Source organism: Symphalangus syndactylus, chromosome 19 (assembly GCF_028878055.3).
Source record: "Symphalangus syndactylus isolate Jambi chromosome 19, NHGRI_mSymSyn1-v2.1_pri, whole genome shotgun sequence".
Taxonomy (NCBI): Eukaryota; Metazoa; Chordata; class Mammalia; order Primates; family Hylobatidae; genus Symphalangus; species Symphalangus syndactylus.
Window position 1 is genome coordinate 20,109,325 of NC_072434.2, and position 17,176 is coordinate 20,126,500.

Genomic DNA, 17,176 nt, shown 5'->3' on the forward strand with positions numbered 1-17,176 from the left:
GTCTTTGAAGCCCATAGTATTGATCTCCAGTGGCCCAATTCTTTAATTTTTTTTTTCTTTTGAGATGGTCTCGCTCTGTCACCCAGGCTGGAGTGCAGTGGTGCAATTGTGGCTCACTGCAGCCTGGATGTCTGAGCTCAAGCAGCTCTCCCACCTCATCCTCCTGTGTAGCTGGAACTGCATATTGCCACACTGGGCTAATTTTTTAAAATTTTTGTTGAGATGGGGTCTCGCTGTGTTGCCCAGGCTGGTCTTGGACTGCTAGGCTCAAGCAATGCTAGGCTCAGGCAATACTATTTAAAGAAAGCCTCTAATATACTTCCATAAACTAAACGATTACTCTCTCCTGATTTATTTTGTTAAAACTAGGATATTTGTGTAATATAATAACAGGTCTTTTTTTTTTTTTTGAGACAGAGTCTCGCTCTGTTGCCCAGACTGGAGTGCAGTGGGCGCGATCTCGTCTCACTGCAAGCTCTGCCTCCTGGGTTCATACCATTCTCCTGCCTCGGCCTCCCGAGTAGCTGGACCTACAGGCGCCCGCCACCACGCCCAGCTAATTTTTTGTATTTTTAGTAGAGACGGGGTTTCACCGTGTTAGCCAGGATGGTCTCAATCTCCTGACCTCGTGATCCGCCCGCCTCGGCCTCCCGAAGTGCTGGGATTACAGGCGTGAGCCACCGCGCCCGGCCAATAACAGGTCTTAAGTATACTTCTTCCAGGCTGGAGTGCAGTGGTGTGATCTCAGCTCACTGTAACCTTCACCTTCTGGGTTCAAGTGATTCTCCTGCCTCGGCCTCCCAAGTAGCTGGGACTATAGGCGCCCACCACTACACCAGCTAATTTTTGTATTTTTAGTAGAGACGGAGTTTCACTATCGTGGCCAGGCTGCTCTGGAACTCCTGACCTCAGGTGATCCACCCACTTCGGCCTCCCAAAATGTTGAGATTATAAGCGTGAGCCACTGCTCCTGGCCTTAAGTATATTTCTTATCAAATTTTAGTCAAGTGTTTCTTTACACCTTTCTCTAGTGACTGTTCCGAGGGAAAATGGATTAGAGCACATTGGTGACACTGGTTCCAACTGTAGAGGAATTATTTTCCAGCCTGACATACTGGGCTCTGTATCAGCCCAGAGAAGCTGCTGTTGCAAATGCTATTGAGTCAAGAATTTGCTAAAATCTTAGTTCTCAGCCTCTTAGTGTGGGACATTGTATCCTTGTGCTGAAATGGCAGGCATAGCCAAAAAACATATTCATCAGACTTGGAAACTGGCAATTCACTAGAATATCTTGATTTTTCTTGATTTGTACACATATTGGAAAATACAGTGAATAGAATGAGCACTACAGATTTGACGTTCACTACATATAATAGCTAATACTTACTCAGCATTTACTGTTGGTTCACTTACTAAATACTTGTTGAATGCTTACTGTGCGCCCAGAACATTGCCAGGTGCTGCAGATCAAATTATGAACAAAGCAAAAATCCCTGTCCACCGGAGCTTCCATTCTAATGGTACCATTCTTGATATTTTTATCTCATTTAATTCACACATCTTCATTTTTCACAGGAGGAAAGTGAAGATTTCATACCACCGCTAGTAAGTGGTAGAGCCAGGTTTCAAATTCGAGTAGTCTGGCTCTGGAGTCTCTTCTCTTAATCACTCAACTATGAGCTCATCATGTTTTCAGTTTGTTTCTAATTGTCCAAATCAGGAAATAATCATAGAAGTCATTTCTTTTGGAATTATACAGGCTTTGGAATAAAACTGGATGGGGCAGAGAGAACAAATAACTAACCTTATTTAGAAGCTGAAATGAAAAACAGCTTGAGAACTCATGTATAGTTTTTTTTTAAGTGTGTGTCAAGACTGCCCTTTGCTTTTTTTCTGGAAAGAAAGCAAGTGACATATTTTTTCTGTTCCCTATACCAGCCAGAAATAGGAACCAGATGTCTGACTCTCAGTTGCTAATGCTCCCTCTTATTAAATAAAATAATAGTACTTAAAACAATGGGAAGCAGGATGTCATATTGGTTAAAACAGCATGGATTTTAGAGTCCAACTGGGATTTAGTCTTGGCTGTGTGGCATGTGTTACCTAACCACTAATCTTCAGTTTCCTCTTCTATAAAATTTAGATAGTATTAGTGCTAAGTACACAGGACTGTTCCGAGCATAAAATAAGAACGCCAGTACCTAATACTCAAGAGAATTCTTTGTGAAAATCTATTGTGGAGAAAATCTATTTTTCTCTGTAGTGAGGCATTAATGTTTGGGTTTTTTCTTCCCCGTTAGCTGTTTCTCTGAAGTTCTAATTTATTCTGTCTTCTGCTCATGATTATCTGCTCATGGCTGGTCTGAGGGCAGTGGTGTTTACAACTATTGATCACAATCAGTTACAGATTTCTTTGTTCCTGCTCATCATTTGATTAGTCTTAAATCACCTGCTGCTTCATTTGATTAGTCTTAAAAAAAAAACCGAAAAACCTCTGCTCATGGTTGGAAAACTCCATCTTTAAATTGATGTGTCTAATTTAACCTAGAATGTGTCAGAGTCTAGCATGTAGCTGCTTAAAACTATTTGCCAATCATATAAAAGTTTTAAGTTAAGATCAAGGACACCTTCTGTACCCTCCCCTGCATCTCATCCAACAATTGCCTGGGTTAGTTTGACTTCCCAAGTATTTCTCCAGTGGCTCACCACTGCCACAACTATAGTCCAGTAAGCACCTTCACCTTTTGCCTAATGTACCAGAGCAGCATCTAACCTCTTCTAGCTCTTGGCCCTTTAAAGTGTTCTACCCACAGTAGCCAGGATAATCTTTTAAAAACATCAGTATGATCATATCACTAGCCTGCTTGAAACCTTCGGATGATTTCAAGTTGCTCTTAGAGTCAAATCCAGTATTCTAATGCTCTCTGTATCTGGCCCTTGCTTAACTCTCCAGCTTCATATTTTACTCCTCTATCACTCTCATTCACTCTGCTACACTAGCCTTCTAGTCATTTCTTCAAGCTGCCAGTTCTTTTTTGCTGTAGGACAGAGCTGTTCAATAGTACATTCTGTGAAGATGGAAGTACTCTATATCTATGGTGTCTAGTTTGCTCCCGCTACCCCCGTGTTGCTGTTGGGACTTGAAATGTGGCTAATGCAACTGAGAAGCTGTTTTTAATTTAGTTTTAATTACGGTGAATGTAAATAGCCACACATGGGTAGTGTATTGGACAGTGCATTTCTAGTGCTTTTGAGTGTGCTCTTCTGTCTGCCTTGGAGTACTCTCTTACTCCCCCTGGCTAACTGCTACTCATCCATCAGATTTCAATTTGTTGCTTCTTCAGGGAGGCCTTCCCTGCCTCACCAATCTAAACTAGGAAATCTCATGTTGTTCTGTCTCATAGCCCCAGTACCTTTCCTATGTAGCATGTAATAATAGTGAGATTGTTCATTTTTCTGATTTAGCAGTTTGACTCCCCAGTTAAGAGCAAGGATCATATCTTATTTGTTCACCATATCTGATTTGTTCACCATTGTGTAATCAGTTTCCAGGACAGTGCCTGGCAGTTAAGAGAGGGGTTCAGTAAAGCCCTCAAATGAATGAACTTTGTGAAACATCTTCTGCGTTTTTAGAGTATCACAGTTCTTTGGAAAAGTTTTTTTATCTAATCACAGTGACACTCTGAAAGGTATCTCCCAGAATACGTACTCTCTAGGGGCTGGTAGAAGGGACATAGGACCTGTATTCAGGTGTCTGTCTTTGGGAAGTCCTAGGTGTTATTATATACCTAGATCCTTCCAGTGATGTAGTGTAGGTTTTTTTAGAGTGTATCTCACATTATCTAATTGGTCATATGTATGCTTAGACCTAAGTTCCCCAGATGATTAATTAAATATATCTTCTCAAATAGCATAGTGCCTAATACACAGTAGTTCCTTGAAGGCTAATTGATAATGCTTTTCTTTTTTTTTTTTTTAAGACATTTATTCAGCATCACCATCAGACTATTACATTTAGCAATCAACAGCATGGGTGCAAAAAAAAAAAAATCTACGTTAAAACCCTTTGTTGGAATGCTTTACGCTTTCCACAGAACAGAAACTAAAATAACCTGTTACACAATTAGTCACAAATACAGTCCTCGAGTTTTTTGCCCATATACGTATTTGTCTAAAACATGTCTCCTTTGTAGCAGTTAGGCCCTGCCGCCACTGTGCTTGGCTGAGTTCATAAATCTGTTGTAACCTGTAGCTTCCCTGTCACTTCTCTGGCTCTCCTCTCCAGCTAAGCTTTGTTTCCTAATTAAAATCTTCTACCACTGCCATAGCTACTGCTGCTACTGAAACCACCATAGCCACCTTAGTTTCGTGGTTTGGCGGAGTATTGGCCTCCACCACCATAGGGGCCCAGAGCTTCTGCATCCCAAAGTTTCCTCCCTTCATGGGTCCAAAATTTGAAGACTGATTGTTGTAGTTGCCAAAATCACTGTAGCTTCCACCACCTCCTAAATTGCTTCCATCATTACCAAATCCATGATAGCCATCCTCACTGCCACCATATCCACCACCACCACGGCTGTCATCCCAACCAAAACCACCTCCACGACCAAACCAAAGTTTCCAGAACCACTTCGACCTCTTTGGCTGGATGAAGCACTAGCCACCTCTTACTTTGACAGGGCTCTCCTAACTTCACAGTTGTGGCCATTCATAGGATGGTATTTCTGAATGACAGTCTTATTCACGGAGTCATGGTCATCAGAGGTTACAAAGGCAAAGCCCCTTTTCTTGCCACTGCCTCAGTCAGTCATTATTTCAATCATTTCCATTGTTCCAAACTGTTCAAATTATCTCTTAGGTGATGTTCTTCAGTGTCTTCTTTAATGCTGCCAACAAATATCTTTTTCACAGTGAAGTGGGCACCTGGTCTTTGAGAATTTTCTCTTGAGACAGCTCTCTTTGATTCTACAACTCTTCCATCCACCTTATGTGGCCTTGCATTCATGGCTGCATCCACCTCCTCCACAGTGGCATATGTGACAAACCCAAAGCCCCTGGAGTGCTTGGTGTTTGAGTCTCTCATTACCACACAGTCCATGAGCGTTCCCCATTGCTCAGAATGGCTCCTCAGGCTCTCACTGGTATTTCAAAGCTCAACCCTCCAATGAAGAGCTTCCTCAGCTGTTTGGGCTCTTTAGGAGACTCTGACTTAGACATGACGGCAGGGAGGAGAGACTTTAAAGATGCTTCTTCGGCAGCGTCCACGGGCAGAAAGGCGATAATGCTTTTGAAAACTGCAACATAGTGATGTTAGAGAAGCTCCTGCTTCAGAGGCTTGGGTGAACAATTTGAGGGGAGAGCCTGGAGATTATTAGGTAACAATTATGACTTAAAATTATTTCAAGAGCTGATTTCGAATAAGGCAACAGATTCCCCCACCTACCTTCCTTAAAGTTATAGAGAAGACCAGAAGCAATTCAGGTATGGGAGAAATTCTGAAACGAAGGCCAATATGTGACTGGTGATTTATTAGGTACTATCTATCTTAGATAGATAGATAGATAGATAGATAGATAGATAGATAGATAGATATATTTTTTTTTTTTTACCCAAATTGACTATCGTTCTTTTCTGGTCTGTTAGCTGTGTCTGAAAAAAATTGTTTTCCCAAGAGCCTAGCTATTTCTGGAAGATGGGAAATAATGGTGGTGGGCAGTGGGAAGCAGGAAGGAGAAAGTGAACGTGGTTACTTTTTGAGATGGTAAGCTAATTGGAAAAGTAGGATCCACGGTGTGTAATTATACATTTACAGGTGGATTCTGAAGAGCCAGTCTTTGAGGCTGTCATCAACTGGGTGAAGCATGCCAAGAAAGAGCGGGAAGAATCCTTGCCTAACCTGCTACAGTATGTGCGGATGCCCCTCCTAACCCCCAGGTATATCACAGATGTAATAGATGCTGAGGTAAGTAGTGCAACACTCTCAGGATCCAAAACGTTGACAAACTCTTACCTTAGTGTTACGTATTCAGAATTGATTATTTTAATGTAGGCACAGAGTCTCCTGTTTTGCCTCTCTAGGAATGCCAGTGAGAGTGATGCTGGGTAGTCCCCAGGCATATTTCTAAGAAAAGCGAATTTCTTGGCAAGTCAGGCACTTGACACAAATGAAAATCTGTGGTTCAATTTTGTGTTTTGCTGTCTTTTTGTTTTACATGCCCCTGAGTGTTTTATATAAACACCTGATAATAAACTTTGTCCTCTTCTCCATTAAACATAAATTGTTCCAAATTGCCCTTATGCCACACTTAGCAAGCCTCTTCATTTTTGACTTCTGGTAAAGCCAGCATGAAAGGAGTTTGATGCATTTTAGTGTCAACTTTAGTCATATCATGTTGAGTTGATTTATAAAAGTGTTTCTCCAACTTAAGTTCTCTGTGATGCTTTTTCATAATTTTTACCTTATGTACCACCTGTGTTGCCTGGACCATACTTCAAGGGAGCATTGATTTATAATATGTAGGTAACCCAGCAAGAGAGTTCCTCTTGCTGGCCCAGCTCTAGATCTCTTAGTTAACTACAAACAGTTTTTCAGTTGTTCACATTAGAAAAGTTGCAGCATGGTCAGTGTCACATCGCAAACTCTTTTTCTCCTATTTGTGATTTCTGTCTCTCTTACAACCAATTCACATATCCCTTGTGTCTAGTTCTTTACATTGTGTTTAGGAGCACAGACTCTGGACCCAGACTCGGGCCTGAAATCCCAAATTCACCACTTACTCTGTGAACTTAATATGTCTTAATATATTTGATGTCTTAATATATTTGTGCCTCAGCTTTCTTATCTGTAAAACAGGGATGATAATAGTACCTTCCTCATAGGTTCTTGTTAGCATTCAGTAAGTTACTATGTGAAAGCTTTTAAAACCAAGTCTTTGTACATAAGTGTTTACTACTATTTATTGTTTGTTTTCCTTTCCAGTTCAACTAAGAACCTCTTGGTCAGGTTAATAGAGGTGCTATTTAATTAGAGCTGTGTACTTTAGGGTCCCAACAGGAAACAGATGCTATACTCAAAATAGGACAATTTTAGAGTTTCTTTTAATAAAGAAGCTGTTTACAAAGGTGCAAGTTCAGAGAAACAACAAAAGACAGTGAAATAACCTGGATCTAGGACATAAGCTATTAACAACCCCTAAGCCTGAAGGGACAAGGTTGAGGAGTGGTTACTAGAACCTTAAAGGAAAGAGAATCATGTAGGTCACTGCCTTGAGAGAAACCTTGACCTTTGGTTGGGCTGATCCCAACCAGAAGCTAGAAGGCATAGGAAGCCCTATTGACACAGTTCATATAGGCCAGTCTTCTGAGCCAGAGAGCAGAGTGGACAAGGGTACAGAGTGAGTTGGGAGGCAAATGAAAGATGTCCAGTACAGAGTTGTCAGAAATAGACATGGTAATTACAACAGGACGGTGAACCTTGGGGGAGATATTTCAGACAAAATATGATTCTTCCTGTCACCCAGAAAATAACAGAATCTTTTCGGTTTTCCCCTTAAAATTCTTATTATTAAGTACTTGTGTTTGCATAATCCCTGGAAGGGCATACAAACTATGTAAAAATAGTTAAATGTAAGCGCTGAGATAGATGGGAAATACTGCTCAACATATCTGTTTATATCATTTGATTTTTGATCCATCTAGTATATTATCTGTTTTCAAATAAATTTTACAAATCATTTCTGGAAACCCAGAGCATAGTTACTACCAGCAGTACTCCTGGAATCACAGGGCTTTGCAAACTGGTTTTCTGTAGTCAGAAGTTAATTATTTGCATGTGCCCTTTGTACTCTTACAGTATTACAGGTATCCCCTGTGCCTCACTCTACTGTCTGCTGTATTTCAGCCTTTCATCCGCTGTAGTTTACAATGCAGGGATCTGGTTGATGAAGCAAAGAAGTTTCATCTGAGGCCTGAACTTCGGAGTCAGATGCAGGGACCCAGGACAAGGGCTCGCCTAGGTAAGCTGGTATCTTGGCAGAATGAGGGGATGCTTTTCAACTACTTTTTGCAGGTGACAATGTAGTTGAAAATAACACTCTATAAGAAGTACAGAGACCTTGTTTCAGACCTTTTCTTCTATCATCTCAGACAAGTCACTTTACCACTCTTAAGCTTTCTTTCCTATAAATCAAGGATATCTTCTCTATCTCCTTCACATAATTATTTGGAAATTAAATGAGATAAAATATAAAAGCACTTTATACATTGTCAGGTATTACATAATATGTTACAATTTTTTGTCAATATTATTTAGATTCTGTGAATTAGAGATAATTTTAGTGCCACATAGTGGCATGTAAGTAGTATATGCTTCCACCCACCTCTTCACTTCCCCTTATGTGGTTTTTTCATTCCGGAATGAAGAGAGGAAGAAAAGGAGCCCAGTATGGTAGAAAGTACATGGGTTTTGGCAGTTACTGTCAGTGCAGGTACCAGTTTACCTCGTACTAGATGTATTAACCTGGGCAGGAACCTTAACCTCTGTGTGCTTCAATTGCTTCATCTGTAAATGGAATCATCATAGCACCTGCATGTAACATTGTTATGAAAAGTAAAGTTATTTATGTAAAGCCTTAAAACAGTTCTTGGCACATAATAACTATGTGTATTAGCTATTATCTTAGCAAATAGACCTAGGTTCAAATCCAAGCCCCAGCAATGACTGGTTGGGCAAGGTATCAATTTATCTGAGCCTATACATCTACCATTAAGATGAGAGTTAGTGTCTCATCTCAATGTTGGGAGGATTGAATGAGATAATGTATATAAGATACCTAACACTATAGCTGGCACACACTCAGATATTACCATACTTTCCATTTCCTATTCTCTCTGCTTCACTGTCCAAAAGCCTAGGTGTATATAGTGTATAAAAACATTTTATAAGTTATGAATTACTCTATATGTATGGGGTGGTATTTTGTTTTATTGTTTCCTTTTATCTGACTAAGGACTCATCATGCGTGCTAAGATGTTAGTTGATAATTAAGCTGTTCACTGATGGGTTTAGGTAGAATGGTGATTTATCTGCTATATTTTATTTTTTTTAATAGAAATAAAGTCTCACTATGTTGCCCAGGGTGGAGTGCAGTGGCGTGATCTCGGTTCACTGCAGCTCCTGGACTCAAGCAGTCTTCCCACTGCAGCCTCCCAAGTAGCTGGGACCACAGGCACGTGCCACCATGACTGGCTAATTTTTGTATTTTTTTGTAGAGACAGAGCCTTCCTTTGTTGCCCAGGCTGGGTCTTGAACTCCTGGACTCAAGCAGTTCACCTGCCTTGGCCTCCCAAAGTGCTGGGATTACAGGCCTCCCATATATATATATATATATATATAATATTTTTTTCCTTTTTTTTTTTTTTTTTGAGACAGAGTCTTGCTCTGTCACCCAGACTGTAGTGCAGTGGTGCAATCTTGGCTCACTACAACCTCTCCCAGGCGCAAGCAATTCTTGTGCCTCAGCCTCCCGAGTAGCTGGGACAACAGGCAACTGCCACCATCCCCGGCTAATTTTTGTATTTTTGGTAGACAGGGTTTCTCCATGTTGACCAGGCTGGTCTCAAACTCCTGGCTGCAATTGATCCACCACCTCGGCCTCCCAAAGTGCTGGGATTATAGGCATGAGCCACCATGCCTGGCTACCTCTCCTGTATTTTTTAATGGCATAAGTACTGTATGTTCAATGTAGCACTTTTAGATATACAGAGAAGCAAAAAATAAATAAAAATCATCCATCATCTTACCATTCAAAGATACTGCATTTTTTTAAAAAGAGAACTTTTAGATAGGGCATTGTAGATGGTATTTGCTATTACTGCAAGATGACAAAATGTGATCTGTGTTTCATATACTTTATACACAGATACATATCAACACAAGATAGATTGAAGAACTAAATGTTGAAAAACTATGAGAATATTAGAAGAAATTATAGGAAAATATTTGTATACCTTCTGGATGGAAGGCTTTTTTTTCTTTTTTGTAAAATATATGTAACAGGCCGGGCATGGTATCTCACACCTGTAATCCCAGCACTTTGGGAGGCCAAGGTGGGCAGATCACTTGAGGTCAGTAGTTCGAGACCAGCCTGGCCAACATGGCGAAACCCCATCTCTACTAAAAATGCAAAAATTAGCTGAGTGTGGTGGCGCACACCTGTAATCCCAACTACTCCGGAGGCTGAGGCAGGAGAATCGCTTGAACCCAGGAGGTGGAGGTTTCAGTGAGCCAAGATTATGCCATTGTACTCCAGCCTGGGTGACAGAGTGAGACTCCCATCTCAAAAATAAATAAATCAAATATACTTAGCATAAAATTTACCATCTTAACCATTTTTACGTGTACAGTTGAATCATGTTAAATACACTTACATTGTTATACAATCAATCTCTGTAACTCTTTTCATCTTAACAAGACTGAAACTCTGTACCCATTAAACAGTAACTCCCAATTTTGCCTTTCCTCTCAGGGTAGGAACTTTTTTTTTTTTTTTTTGAGACGAAGTGTTGCTCTTGTTGCCCAGGCTGGAGTGCAGTGGCATAATCTTCGCTCACTGCAACCTCTGTCTCCTGGGTTCAAGTGATTCTCCTGCCTCAGCGTCCCAAGTAGCTGGGATTACAGGTGTGTGCCACCATGCCTGGCTAATTTTTTGTATTTTTTAGTAGAGACGGGGTTTCACCATGTTGGCCAGGCTGACCTCAGCCTCCTAAAGTGCTGCGATTACAGGCATGAGCCACCGTGCCTGGCCATTACTTTTGTTTTTTAAATAAATTATTATTATTTTTAAAAATTGGGTTGGGTGGCCGGGCGCGGTGGCTCACGCTTGTAATCCCAGCACTTTGGGAGGCCGAGGTGGGTGGATCATGAGGTCAGGAGATCGAGACCATCCAGGCTAACACGGTGAAACCCCGTATCTACTAAAAATACAAAAAACAACAAAAAGCCAGGTGTGGTGGCGGGCGCCTGTAGTTCAAGCTACTCGAGAGGCTGAGGCAGGAGAATGGCGTGAACCCAGGAGACAGAGCCTGCAGTGAGCCGAGATTGCGCCACTGCACTCCAGCCTGGGGAAGAGAGTGAGACTCTGTCTAAAAAAAAAAAAAAATCGGGTTGGGTATCCCTAATCTGAAAATCTTGAAATTCAAAATGCTCCAAGATCTAAAACTTTGAGTGCCAACATAATGCTCAAAGGAAATGCTCATTGAGGCATTTTGGATTTGGGGTTTCTGAATTAGGGATGCGCAAATATTTGGTTATGCAAAGAAATAATGCAGATATTACAGAAATGCAAAAGTGTCTGAAATCTGAAGCACTTCTTGTCGTAAGCATTTCAGATAAGGGTTACTCAACCTATACCATGAAAGCCAGTCATGTAGTGGAAAGAACCTGGCACTAGGAGATGAGACATTTTGCTTACTTAGATTTTTACTCCCATTTCCGTCACTCACTCTAGTAACTTGCTGTTTGGACAAGTCCTTTAACTTCTCTGGGTTACCAGTTCTTTATATCAACAGAGTTAACGTTCAGTCACTAAGGTACTTTCCAACACCGAAAAATGTTTCCTTTTTGCATGATAGCACTCATTATTTGCTTATTAAATTGAACTAAAAGCTAATGAAAATTTTTGTGAATCAGTGAACCCAGAAGATTCTTTGGAGGTACATTTCCTGCATATCTCTGAACAGGCAGCAGAAGGGGCTCCTGCTTGGCTAGAGAACTTGCTTATTGCCCTGACCTTAAGGGATTAAACTATACATCTATATATCTTCATAGTCTCAAGGTTATTTTTCAGAAGTTCTAGAAGGGAAATGCGGAAGCAGTTTCTAATTAGATTCTTAGTATCGCTTTGTCAGTGCCTTAGAAGGTAGATTGTTCTTACCGTCATGTCCTCTACCCATCTCTATGCATATTGGCTGCTAAACCAGCTACCAGGATAATGACTCTTCTGCATACAGCAGAAGGAAATTAAATTGACAGCCAAGTTAAAATAGCCTGCCAAATACGGGATTTTTAGTTATTAACCTTACCCATTACTGTCTCAAAGAAGATACAATGGAAATTGCTTTTCTAATTTGTGACTGTCTCCTTTTTTGAACTAAAGATCAGTGCAAATGGAAATGTGAGTCTCTGAACCCGATTATTTTAGCAGTCCTGCATCTGCCCTATTCCTCTAACAACGTATCGCAGCACACACACACTCCCCTTCCCCTCCTTCTAAAAATAATGACCATGCCACTGCCAGGTTCTTCAGTTTTAGAAATGTTCTTTTTCACACTGTTCTTGTCACATGTCCTAGACAAGCTTTTCTCATTAAAAAGATAAAAATCTCACTAACAAGTACTCCATCATTGGCAGAGAACAAACAGGCTTCTTTCAGGTTGACTCTTTCACTAGCTTTTTTTTACACGGGTCAGATTGTTTGAGTATTGGTCTCCAACTTAGGGTTAAAACATTAAAACCCTAGGAGTTCTTCTGGGGAAGAAAGACTTTCTAGGCACAAAATAGTGGAAGAAATGACAAAGAATAAAAACGTATTTGAATAAAAAAAATCATATACAAAATTATGATAAATTAGGAACATAGGTTTGGAACAACCCTTTAAAGGGTTAAAGGGTTGGCCGGGTGGGGTGGCTTACGCCTGTAATCCCAGCACTTTGGGAGGCTGAGGCAGGTGGATCACCTGAGGTCGGGAGTTCGAGACCAGTCTGACCAACATGGAGAAATCCTGTCTCTACTAAAAATACAAAATTAGCCAGGCGTGGTGGCACATGCCTGTAATCCCAGCTACTCGAGAAATCGCTTGAATCTGGGAGGTGGAGATTGTGGTGAACCAAGATCGTGCCATTGCACTCCAGCCTGGGCAACAAGAGCAAAACTCCATCTTAGATAGATAGATAGATAGATAGATAGATAGATAGATAGATAAAGGGTTAAAGGGTTAAAACCATTTGTGTGTAAAGAGCTCATAAGAATGCATGAGACAGGGCCAAGAGCAGTGGCTCACACCTGTAATCCCAGCACTCTGAGAGGCTGAGGCAGGCGATGGAGCCCAGGAATTTGAGACTAGCCTGGCCAACAGGGTGAAACCCTGTCTCTACCAAAAGTATAAAAATTAGCCGGGCATGGTGACGCATGCCTGTAATCCCAGCTACTGGGGAGGTTGAGGCAGGAGAATTATTTTAGCCCGGGAGGCAGAGGTTGCAGTGAGCCGAGATCACACCACTGCACTCCAGCTTGGGCCATACAGCGAGACGCTGTCTCAAAAAAAAAAGAAAGAAAAGAAAAAAATTAGTGGTCCCAGCTACTAGGGAAGCTGAAGTGGGAGGCTAGGAGGATGCTTGAGCCCAGGAGGTCGAGGCTGAGGCTTCAGTGAGCCATAATTGCACCAGTGCACTCTAGCCTGGGCAACAGAGCAAGACCTTGTCTCAAAAAAAAAAAAAAAAAAAAAAAGAATGCATAAGAGAAACAATAAAGATTTCAGTGTACAGTTCGCAGAAGGGCAAGTAAAGCTGGCTACTAGATACAAGGGAGGGAGTTCAACCTAATTAATAATAGGGTCTTATTAGTAATAAAGAATTAAACATAATTTTTTGCCTACCAGAGTGTCAGAGATTTAAAAACTATCCAGTGCCTCAGAAAGTAGAATGAATTGGCACTTTTATAGTGTTGGTGGGAGTATAATTGGTAACAGCTTCAAAAAGTCATCTTATATATCAAAATAATTTTTTTTTTTTTTTTTTTGAGACAGGGTCTCACTCTGCCTCCCAGGCTAGAGTGCAGTGGCATGATCTTGGTTCACTGAAATTTCACTTCCTGGGCTCAAGCAATCCTCCCATCTCAACCTCCTCGGTAGCTGGGACTATAGGCGTATGCCACCATGGTCATCTATTTTGTTTGTTTGTTTGTTTTGATACAAAGTCTCACTCTGTCACTATAGTGCAATGGCATGATTTTGGCTCACCGCAGCGTCCACTTCCTGGACTCAAGTGATCCTCCCACCTCAGTCTCCCAGGTAGCTGGGACTTGGGACTACAGGTGTCCACCACCAGACCTGGCTAATTTTTTGTATTTTTAGTAGAGACAGGGTTTTGCCATGCTGCTCAGGCTGGTCTTGATCTCCTGGGCTCATGTGATCTGCCTGCTTTGGCCTCCCAAAGTGCTAGGGTTACAGGTGTGAGCCACCATGCCTGGCTCAAAAAAATTTTTTCTAATTCATGTTCATTACTCAGCATTCTTCCCATTTCTTTAAGAAAACAACCAGGAAAAGTTTCATATTCAGGATATTTATCACAGGGTTATTTATGTGATTGTTTATAACCCAAAATTACAAACCCTGAAATGCCTAAGAATATTATAATCATGTACTAAAAGAGTTATTCATATATTTGGAAAATGAAAAACATCAGGATACAATAATATGGTCACATTTGTAGGTTTTTTTGTTTGTTTTTGGTTTTTTTTTTTGTTTTTTTTTTTTTTTTGAGACGGAGTCTTGCTCTGTCGCCCAGGCTGCAGTGGTGCGATCTTGGCTCGCTGCAAGCTCCGCCTTCCAGGTTCACGCCATTCTCCTGCCTCAGCCTCCTAAGTAACTGGGATTACAGGCATGTGCTACCATGTCTGGCTGATTTTTGTATTTTCACCAGAGATGGGGTTTCACCATGTTGGCCAGGCTGGTCTCGAACTCCTGACCTCTTGATCCACCCGCCTCAGCCTCCCAAAGTGCTGGGATTACAGGCGCTAGCCACTGCGCCCCTTCCCCATTTGTGTTTTATAAATGTGCAGAAACAAGGCTGGAAGGAAATTATGTTACATTTTGGTGTGTCTTTGTATTGTGGAACTATGGGTAATTTTTTTTCATAATACTTGTCTGTATTTTCCAAGTTTTTTAGCAGTAAAAATGTATATTATATGTTTTATAATCACAAGGAAAATACTTTTCAAGTCTTTTTAACAGGGAGGGGTAATATGTGAGTGGGGATGGTGATTATACTAGTCCTTGAGTTATTTTTAAATTTTCTAAAAGAAAATCATTTTTGTGCTAGAAAAAGCTGAACAGGCTAAATAAAGACTTCAGATTTAACTAAAATTATATCCATTCAGTGTGAAACACTGTTGCTCTCATAGTTGTCAAAAGCTCTGTTGGCAGTTGCGGGGAAGTTAATTACTTAAACTCACTTTGGTAGACAGTCTGTCAAAACACAGGATCTGTCAGGGAAAATAACGAAGAGAGTCCTTCACGGCAAAGAAGTTTGGGAATCAGCGATCGAAGGATCCCAGCCATTTAGACCCATAAAACCCCTGAGTGGCTGGTGCGGTGGCTCACGTCTGTAATCCCAGCACTTTGGGAGGCTGAAGCAGAAGCATCGCTTGATTTCAGGAGTTAGAGACCAGCCTGAGCAACATAGTGAGACCTCCTCTCTTTAAAAAATAAAAATAAAAAAAAATAGCTGGGTTTGGTGGCACACTGCTCCCAGCTGCTCGGGAGGCTGAGGTAGGAGGATTGCTTGAGCCTGGGAGGTTGATGCTGTGGTGAGCTGAGATTGTGCCACTGCACTCCAGCCTAGGTGACAGAGGAAGGCCTTGTCTTTTAAACAAAACAAAACAAACTCCTTTACACATCACACCAACACCTCTTACCAAGTTCCGCTGTAGACATATAGTTATCAGAATGTTTATTGGGAAAATTTCAGCCAACAGGAAGTACTGTCAGTTCTCTGGGTTTTTAATATAATCTATTTCCTTTCAACTTCTTTTCTCCCACCCTTCAAAAGGTGCCTGAATGAAATCATATCAAGAAAGAGAGGGCTTTTTTCTTTATTTTATTTTATTTTTGAGACAGTCTTGCTTTGTCACCCAGGCTGGAGTGCAGTGGCATGATCTCGGCTCACTGCAACCTCTGCCTCCCAGGTTCAAGTGATTCTCCTGCCTCAGCCTCCGGAGTAGCTGGGACTACAAACGCACACCACCACACCTGGCTAATTTTTGTGTTTGTATTTGTATTTAATTTTTTTGAGACAGAGTCTTGCTCTGTCACCTAGGCTGGAGTGCAGTGGTGCGATCTCTGCTCACTGCAACCTGCATCTCCCAGGTTCAAGCCATTCTTGTGTCTCACCCTCCCAAGTAGCTGGGACTACAGGTGTGTGCCACCACACCTAGCTAATTTTTGTATTTTTAGTAGAGATGGGGTTTCACCATGTTGGCCAGGCTGGCCTCGAACTCCTGACCTCAAGTGATCCACCCACCTCGGCCTCCCAAAGTGCTGTGATTACAGGCGTGAGCCACCACGCCCAGCCTTCTTTATTTTGTTACTTTATTTTTTGAGACAAGTTCTCACTCTGTTCCCCAGGCTGGAGTGCAGGAACACGACCTTGTTCACTGCAGCCTTAACCTCCTGGACTTAAGCGATCCTCCCATGTCAGCCTCAGGAGTAGCTGGGACCACAGGCATTTGCCACCACACCTGGCTATTTTTTATTTTTTTTCTAGATACGGGAGTCTCACCATGTTACCCAAAGTGGCCTCAAACCCCTGGGCACAAGCAATCTGCCCACTTTGGCCTCCCAAAGTGCTAGGATTATAGTCATGAGCCACTGTGCCTGACTTCTTTAGATATATATATTTATTTTTGGGGGGTTGCAGGGTGTGGGGCAGGGAGTTATATAAAGCAACAGAAATAAGAGCTGAAAAATCAATAGAAAACTTTAAAATTTGCATAGCACAGGAAGTACCTCTTGATTGATGTGGGAATTTTTATTCATACATATATCATCTGCTGGCATCATATTCATCTACATGGGAAATGTATTTGGATAGAAGGATCACACTTACCTTGTCTATTCAAGTCAGGAAGAAAAGAGGTGGAGTAAGAAAAAGGAATAGGTAGGGGAATAGTGTTCCCAAAGAAGAAACAAATAACTTGTGGTCCTAGCTTCTCCCAACTTGAAGTAATTTTAGGCAGACATAAAATTAGTTCAATCACTAAAGAACCCTTCATTCTTATGCTTTGATTTTTTTATTTATTATTATTATTTTTTTGAGATGGAGTCTTGCTCTGTTGCCTAGTCTGGAGTGCAGTGGTGCAGTCTTGGCTCACTGCAACCTCTGCCTCCTGGGTTCAAGTGAT

The 17,176-nt window shown here is 41.3% G+C and overlaps 1 protein-coding gene and 1 pseudogene across 15 annotated transcripts in view; one reads left to right on the plus strand and one right to left on the minus strand.

Moving 5' to 3' along the window:
- The window catches only part of KLHL12 (kelch like family member 12), a 38,354-nt gene that overhangs the window by 12,281 nt on the left and 8,897 nt on the right, over window positions 1–17,176 (plus strand). For all 15 annotated transcript variants that reach the window (XM_055234954.1, XM_055234955.1, XM_055234952.1 and 12 more), the window contains 2 exons: window positions 5,813–5,962; window positions 7,901–8,015. In XM_055234954.1, coding sequence (XP_055090929.1) covers window positions 5,813–5,962; window positions 7,901–8,015 — 265 coding nt within the window. The remainder of the gene's footprint in view (window positions 1–5,812; window positions 5,963–7,900; window positions 8,016–17,176) is intronic.
- On the minus strand, window positions 417–5,229 carry LOC134731886 (heterogeneous nuclear ribonucleoprotein A1-like; annotated as a pseudogene).